At 48.7% G+C, this 8,252-nt stretch overlaps 1 protein-coding gene across 6 annotated transcripts; it reads left to right on the top strand.

Moving 5' to 3' along the window:
- Nucleotides 1–209: 209 nt before the first annotated feature.
- On the top strand, nt 210–7,621 carry NME6 (NME/NM23 nucleoside diphosphate kinase 6). 6 transcript variants are annotated; one of them, XM_039227989.1, is made up of 6 exons: nt 210–289; nt 3,817–3,913; nt 5,317–5,419; nt 5,968–6,007; nt 6,427–6,587; nt 6,851–7,621. In XM_039227989.1, exons 2-6 carry the CDS (start codon nt 3,824–3,826, stop codon nt 7,036–7,038), a joined length of 582 nt encoding a protein of 193 aa, XP_039083920.1. In that variant the 5' UTR covers nt 210–289; nt 3,817–3,823; the 3' UTR covers nt 7,039–7,621. The 6 variants fall into 6 exon arrangements, with proteins under 6 accessions (XP_039083920.1, XP_039083914.1, XP_039083918.1 ...); XM_039227983.1 differs by lacking the exon at nt 210–289 and adding an exon at nt 307–399; XM_039227987.1 differs by lacking the exon at nt 210–289 and adding an exon at nt 1,569–1,618.
- Nucleotides 7,622–8,252: the final 631 nt, after the last annotated feature.

The following is an 8,252-nucleotide window of genomic DNA, read 5'->3' on the forward strand; positions in this document are numbered from 1 at the left end:
CCAGGCAGCCCGTGCATGTCCCCGCACACTGCCACCCGCTAACTCTGGCCGGGCCCTCCCCCCCGCTTGAGGGCGCCCGCGCCGGCCCGGAGTGCGGGCAGTTCCCGCCCGAGCCCGCTCTGTCCTCTCGTACGGCAGGAGCAAGCGCTGGAGTGAGACCAGGGCCACCCGCAGGGCCGCCCTTAGTGCTGCAGACCGCGGGCCCTCGACCCGGCCACGCCCACGGCGCGGTCTCCCCGCGGGATCCACCCACCTGGCCTCCGCTTCCGGCTGGGTCCGCGGCTTCACGGTAAGGACCCCCGGCAAGGCTGCCCGGCCTATCGCCCGAAGGACCCCGCTTAGGCCGCACGGGCTAGCTGTCGCGGTGCCTGGTGGCCGGGCGCTGCGGTGGAAAACCAGGTGCATTTAGACTCCCGCCGGGCTGGGGTGCGAACACCCCAGAATCTGGGATGGGCTTAAGCCCCTGTACCAGGGACAGGAGTCGCGCGGCTGCAAGCCTAGAGAAGGGAGAGCCGGGGGGGCGGGGGCAGCAGCGAGGAGAGGGGCGGTGTCAAAAAATGGAGCTGAGTTCTGGGGGATTGGAGAGCTGGGGTGAGGGTGTCGGGGTGAGGGTAGGGGATAGGGAGCCGAGACAGAGCTCGGAGGGGTGGGGGGCTGCAGCACTCCACCTTGGTTAGGAGGATGATGGGCTTTGCAGCCGCCCTCCCGGAAGCGGAGGAATGGACGTCTTCAGTGTGGCGGTGAATGCCCAGGCAACTTCCCAAATTTATGATACTCTGATGGAGTGGCTTTTAAGTTGAACAAATTTCTTGACTTGTCAACATTTGTTGTAAACCAAGGGCCATGACAGTCATTACTTAGTTGGCATTAGGACAGGAACCACATCCTTCTCTGGAGAGGCCTTAGCAGCTTGGCCTTAGTATAGCTGGGTGAGATTCATTCATTCATTCATTCACCAAATACTTTTGAGAGCTAGCTATGTGCTAGGCACTCTGCATAGGTACTGCGAATAAAACAATGAGCAAAACAGACCCCTGCTTTAATGCAGCTGACCTAATGGGTGAAGACATAACTGAAGGAAACGTCCAAGAAGCCGAAATAGGGGAAGTGAGCTAAGATGTAGTGGGTGAGGACCGCCAGGGTGGCGCAGGTCATGATCTCAGGGTTGGTGGGATTGAGCCCCGCAGTGGACTCTGCGCTGACAGTGAAGAGCGTGCTTGGGATTCTCTCTCTCCTTCTCTCTGTGCCTCGCGGCCCCCCCCCCCAAAAAAAACCTTAAAAAATATTTTTTTAAAGTATTTTAAAAAAAGATCTAGTGGGTGAATAGGAAGTAACCAGAGGAAACACATTTTGTTTTTTTGTTTTTGTTTTTTTAATTTTTAATGTTTATTTATTTTTGAGAGAGACAGAGAGTGAGCAGGGGAGGGGCAGAGAGAGATGGAGACAGAATCCGAAGCAGGCTCCGAGCTGTCAGCACAGAGCCTGATGTGAGGCTCGAACTCACAGACTGCGAGATCATGACCTGAGCCGAAGTCGGACACCCAACCGACTGAGCCACCCAGGCACCCCAGAGGAAACACATTTTGGATGGTGAAAATGTCTTAGGCAAAAGCTTAAGGTGGGGAATGATATCATTAGATAATGCATTTTTAGTTTACTGGCTGCTGTGTGGAGAACAGATTGTAGAGGCAGGCTGGAGTAGAAATTGAGAGGCCAACGAGGAGGCTGCTGCAGAACTCCGCGGAGGGTTGAGGATGTCTTGGACTGCTGGTGGCTCTTGAGGAGAGGATTGTATGGATTTGAGATATATTGCTTAGGTAAAACTGCCGGAACTTGGTGTAACGTGGATTTGGAGGAGGTGGGAGGGGAGGTGTCAGGGTTGTCTCTCCCTAGATATATGGTGAAGATTCCACTTGCTTTTGGGTTACTCACAACCTGAGATATTGGGGAGAGTGGCTTGGCTGATCTTGCACTAGTTAAGCTGGACTTTGTTTTGTGATTTGAGTAGGCAAGCACTGCCTTTAACGTGAGCAGCAGGCTACTTTCAGCCTGAAGGAAATGAGAATGTTGGCCAGACTGTCCTTGTGTGTGTTCATGGAAGCCTTCTCCATATTTGTTGGCAAATTTAGGAGCTCCACCAGATAATCTTTTGAGACCTAGTCTTTAGTCCTGAGGAGATGATCAATTTCTCACATGTGAATACAATTTCACAGTTGGGAGAAACCTCAAATTCTTTTAGTCTGATTTATAAAATACTTTTATATTCTTTAATCACGTCCACAGTTATTTTTAAAAATTTTAGGGGTGCCTGGGTGGTTCAGTTGGTTAAGCAGCCGACTTCAGCTCAGGTCATGATCTCTCAGTTCATGAGTTCAAGCCCCGCGTCCGTCTCTGTGCTGACAGCTCAGAGCCTGGAGCCTCTTTCGGATTCTGTGTCTCCTTCTCTCTCTGCCCTTCACTTGCTCAGTCTCTCAAAAAGAAATAAACATTAATAAAAACTTTTAATGTTTATTTATTTAAAAAATTTTAATGTTTTTTATTTATTTTTGAGAGAGAGAGAGAGAGACAGCGTGAGCAGGGGAGGGTCAGAGAGAGAGGGAGACACTGAATCTGAAACAGGCTCCAGGCTCTGAGCTAGCTGTCAGCACAGAGCCCGATGGGGGGCTTGAACCCACCAATCATGAGTTCATGACCTGAGCTGAAGTCAGATGCTTAACTGACTAAGCCACTCAGGTGCCCCAATGTTTATTTACTTTTGAGAGACAGAGACAGAGCATACGTGGAGGAGAGGCAGAGAAAGAGGGAAACTCAGAATCTGAAACAGGCTCCAGGCTCTGAGCTAGCTGTCAGCACAGAGCCCGACGTGGGGCTTGAACCCACCAACCATGAGACCATAACCTGAGCTGAAGTCAGATGCTTAACTGACTAAGCCAACCAGGTGCCCCAATGTTTATTTACTTTTGAGAGACAGAGACGGAGCATAAGTGGAGGAGAGGCAGAGAAAGAGGGAAACTCAGAATCTGAAGCAGGCCCCAGGCTCTGAGCTGTCTGCACAGAGCCCAACACAGGGCTTGAGTTCACGAACTGCAAGATCATGACCTGAGCCGAAGTTGAACACTTAACTGACTGAGCTACCCAGGTGTCCCGTCCACAATTATTTATTGAGCTCTTACACCATGCTAGATACTAGGAATACAAAGATGGATAGAATAAGACTATATAGGTTCATTTAGTCAGTAAAACTGACCTTTGTCCCAGACGCTGTTTCCGCTGCTTCAGATACGAAATGGTTACTAGTCCTTGACCTTGGAATTACATGTCCACAACCCTTGCCCTTGAGGAGAGCTGAGTGTGTTAAAGGATTTGATTTAGGCAGGGGAGGTCCTTACCTATCTGTAAGATTAGATAAGAAATGGTAGGCATCCAGCAGACTTTTTTGGGGGTTTCTTGGCAACATCCCAATTCTTGTCCATCCAATCTTCCAATTCTAGAATCAATGGGAGAGCACAATGGGGTAGAAGGTCTTATGAATGAAAATAGTTATTGTACCTTTGTGGCCAGCCTGTTTAGCAATGTAAATTGTAAGTCTTCTAAAACACAAAGAAAAATTAGAAAGGGAAGGGAATATTGGTAGAGACAGGTAGTGTTTAAACTTGAATTTCTCCTGAATGGGTAACTTCCTTGTACGTAATTGCCACATGCTTTGGGAGTGTCCAGAGTGAGATCACTGTTAGCTTCCAAGGCTGCATGGCTCTGGAGTAGGAAGGGTGGGGACCAGAACACTGAGGGGTTCCTAATCCAGCTTTCTGATGGCAGGAGTGAAATGACCTCGATCTTACGAAGCCCTCAGGCTCTCCAGCTCACTTTGGCCCTGATCAAGCCTGATGCGGTTGCTCACCCCCTGATTCTGGAGGTAAGAAGGAATCTTAAGCCTCTACTGTATGTCCTGGGCATGACTTCTGTTTCTGGGGCCGCAGGGCCTCTTGTGAAGACTGACAGCACAGTCCTGTGCAAGATGCCGTGGAGGCAAAGCTAGGAGCCATGGACTCAGACCCTAAGAAGACTAAAAATCTACTGGAGAATTGGGGCAGATAAAAATATAAGGATCCAATACAATAAGAAGAACCAAACCTCAGGACAATGTATGTATATTAGTTTTCTATCTCTATGTAACAAATTACCACAAATTTAGCAGCTTAAAACATTTATTATCTCACAATTCTAGAATTTAGAGGTGCAGGAGGCACGGCTGGGTTTTTCCTCAGGGTTTCACAAGGCCACAGTCAAGGTAGCAGCTGGCCATATCCTTATCTGGAGGGTCTGAGGAAGAATCCACTTCCAAAGTCATTCAGGTTGTTGGCAGCATTTGGTTCCTATGGTTCAAAGACTGAGGTCCTTGCTGGCCTGCAGGCAAAGAGTGCTCTCAGGCTTTAGAGGCCGCTCACATTCCTCCTCCCACGGCTCCCTCCATCTTTAAGACAGGAACAGCGTGTTCAGTGCTTTTCATGCTTTAAATCTGACTTCTCTGTTAGCCCCTAGCCAGATAAAACTCAGCTTTTAAAGAGCTCATGTGATTAATTGGGCTCATCTGGATAATCTTCCTTTTGATTCAACTGTTAGCAACCTTAACTACACCTGCAAAATCACTTTTGCCGTGTCATGTAACACAATCATATTGCATCGTATTCAGAGCCCTGGAGAGTAGGGTGTGGAATCTTGGCAGGACTGGGGGAGGGTCACTGATTTAATCTGTCATGTGTGATGGTTTGGGGAGAGTGGGACAAACTCAAGGCAGGACCACTATCAAGGGATTTTTATGATGGTGAGAGGTGGGGTGTATGGGCTTCAGCTCCAGGGACTGTAGGAATGGAGGGGTCGAGATGGCACTTCCTGCCCCCTGCACCGGAGGCTCACGTTCTAGCCTTATGGCTGAAGGTCTTTACCTCACCCCACCTTCCTTCTCTTCTGACCCAACATGGGACAGACCATCAAGTCCTGGGCTCTGATGGGTCCTCATGGTTCTTTAGGTCAGCCTGGATTTCCTATTCACTCAAATGGTCATTTGGGCTGATTTTTTAAAATGTTTATTTATTTTTGAGAGAGAGAGCACGCATGTGCATGTATGAGAGAAGAGCAGGGAGAATGGGGAACAGAGGATCTGAAGCTGGCTCTGTGCTGACAGCAGACAGCCTGATGGGGGCTTGAACCCATGAACCAAGAGACCATAACCTGAGCCAAAGTCAGATGCTTAACTGACTGAGCCACCTAGGCACCCCATCCGTTTGACTGATTTGTATCTTCGACGTGTTTATCCAGGCTGTTCATCAGCAGATACTGAGCAACAAGTTCCTTATTGTACGAATGAGAGAACTTCTGTGGAGAAAGGAAGATTGCCAGAAGTTTTACCAAGAACACAAAGGTAGGCTCAGCAGTCCTCTGAATGGGAGGCTTCTCTGTCCCACGAGGTGTGCAAGGACACATGAAGGCAGGCTGTCTCTGACCTACCAACTGTACAATTATGGCCATTTTCTAAAGTCTTTCTTCATACACAAACTTTTCATAATTATCATTCTTTTAAAAATATTTTCTAAGAGGGTTCTACTCCGTAGCCCAATTGGAAATTTAGTTTTATGTCCTGATGATATCAGTAGGTAATAGTGGATGTTTATTCTCTCAGACATTGTCCTCATGCTCATGATTTCACTGAATTTTTCCCACAGCCCTGTGAGGTAGGTATTGTTAGGTCTCCAGCAGATGGATTAGGAACCTGAGTTAGGGAGATTAATGACTGACCTGAAACTGCACAGGCTGGGAGGGGCAGTGTGGGTTCAGACCCAGGTATGTCAGACTCCAAGGTCCTTGTCCTTTTTTCCAGAACAGTTTTTATTATTCTAAGTAAGGAGGCCAAAGTACAGAAAGTCCTCTTGGGCACCAGTGTCTGGATGAAGTTATTCTCTCTCTTTGCAGGTCGTTTTTTCTATCAGCGGCTGGTGGAGTTCATGGCCAGGTACTTCTAATTTTGGTTTGGGCATCTTTATCCACCAAGCTTTATCTCTGTTGCTCTCTAAACTTGTTAATTTCATTTGACACTCTTTGAAGTTGTAATCAGGGTTAAATGTCTGAAGAAACATGGGCTTGGGACCATGACTAAGCCAACACTGACCTGGCGGCCACCTGCCATGGTGTTTATTAGTCCAGTGGCTATAGAAGAGTATTGTTGGATGCTACTTAACAGCTCTGCTGACCTCTGGGGCCTTTGTGTGTACACAGTAGTGGCCTTCCATCTCCTCCTGTTTGAAGCAGCATTGATACTTGGCTAGAAAGGCAGGGTACCTCTCAGGGTGGAGTGTGCCTTGTGCCCTGCGCACAGTGTGCCCTCCCAGACCGCAGAGCCAGATTCCTGACACCTGCTCCTTTTGTACACAGCGGCCCAATCCGGGCCTACATCCTCGCCCACAAGGATGCCATCCAGCTTTGGAGGACACTGATGGGACCCACCAGAGTGTTTCAAGCACGTCACGTGGCCCCAGATTCAATTCGTGGAAGTTTTGGCCTCACTGACACCCGCAACACAACCCATGGCTCTGGTGAGTCTGCCTGCCCTGCCCTCGGCCACAAGTGAAGGAGGTTTGGCGCTGGTGGTCAGGCCCTATGGTGGAGGTGAGAGCCAGGTATCCTCACCATGAACTTTCCTCCCAAACGCATTTCTGTCCCTCTGTGGCGGTCTCAGCCAGGACTGAGGATCAGGCAGGACTAGAGGCTCAGGTTTCTGAATATGACTATAACTGCCTCTTAGCTCCGTTCTGCACTCCCTATGAGAACCCCTTCTGTTTCTTACCTCCCCTTACAGACTCTGTGGTCTCAGCCAGTCGAGAGATTGCAGCCTTCTTCCCTGACTTCAGTGAACAGCGCTGGTATGAGGAAGAGGAGCCGCAGCTGCGCTGTGGCCCTGTGCGCTACAGCCCGGAGGGAGGCATCCACTGTGTGGCTGGAGCAGGAGACCTGGGACCGGCCTGCCACAGGCCTGGGGGTCTGTGAAGACTGGGTAGGATTGCCGAGCCTTCTCTCGGACACCTCACAGGACCAGGGAGGCCTGGGGATCATGGCGCCATCCCTGCTGGGCACCACGCCAACCTGATGATCTGGCTCCTCACTGCCACCTCCTCTAGAATCTAGCTGTCTATCTACCTCTTTTCCAGAATGTTCATGGGTGGTTCAGAGGAATAATGGCTCCTCTCTTTTCCTGAGAACACTCATCTTTTTCAAAGAAGAGTTTGCCTAATTGACCTGCCTGAAAAATGCAGTGATTCTATATAAGCAACATTTGGCCTATCTTCCTCAATAAAAGACAGTGTTCTACTGAATCCTCAAGGCTAGGAGCCCTACTTTAGGTGATTTCTCTCTCTCCTTAAGTGGAGTAATTAAAGCCGTCCTGAAGCCAAGTTTCTGGTCTGAGCTAAATGGAGAGAACTGTGTAGAAATCTCCCAGGAGGTTCACACCCAGTGTACAAACTGTCCATTGCATAAAGGCACCCAGAGCTGAGTGTGGGCACTTGGCATAGGGCTGTATCCTGAGGGAAGGGGCACCTTTTATTTGAATAAAGGTGTGTCTGCCAGCAGAGGTATGTTTTTATGATTCACTTTTTTTCTGATTTGCACAAATCCAATAAAGTTAGCCATGTCTTTGTTTTAGCTGAGGGTGACAGTTATCTAATGCTTCATTACAAATCATCTCAAAATTTACTAGCTTAACATGATAATGATTTATTTTTATGTGTCTCTGGATTGGCTGGGTGATTCTGCTGGTCTGACTCAAATTCATTCATGTGGCTGCATTCGGCAGATGGGTCAAATATGGTCTTATCTTGAGCCTCTTCATAGCATGGTTGTTTCAGGGTTCCGAGAGGGCAGGCCCTCATTCACAGGCTTATCAAGCTTCTGCTCATATCGTGTTTGCTAATATCCCATTGGCCAAAGCAAGTCATGTGGCCAAGCCCAGAGGCCATGTGGGAAGAGACTGTATAAGGGCAGTGATACCAGGAGGTGTGAATCACAGGGGGCCATTACCATGACAATCTACCATACTGGGAGGAGTGAAGAACCTAAAATTGATATAGGATTTGTGAAAACAGGTTATTTGCACAAGCCAACAAAGGAGATGAAGAAATAGCTAGAGAAGGAAGGAAAAAAACAAGGATGTGTGGATCAGGAAAGTCAAGAGAAGAGAGTGTTTCTGGAGAATGAAGCAATGT

Source organism: Hyaena hyaena, unplaced genomic scaffold, assembly GCF_003009895.1.
Source record: "Hyaena hyaena isolate Hyena2069 unplaced genomic scaffold, ASM300989v1 scaffold_30, whole genome shotgun sequence".
Classification (NCBI taxonomy): domain Eukaryota; kingdom Metazoa; phylum Chordata; class Mammalia; order Carnivora; family Hyaenidae; genus Hyaena; species Hyaena hyaena.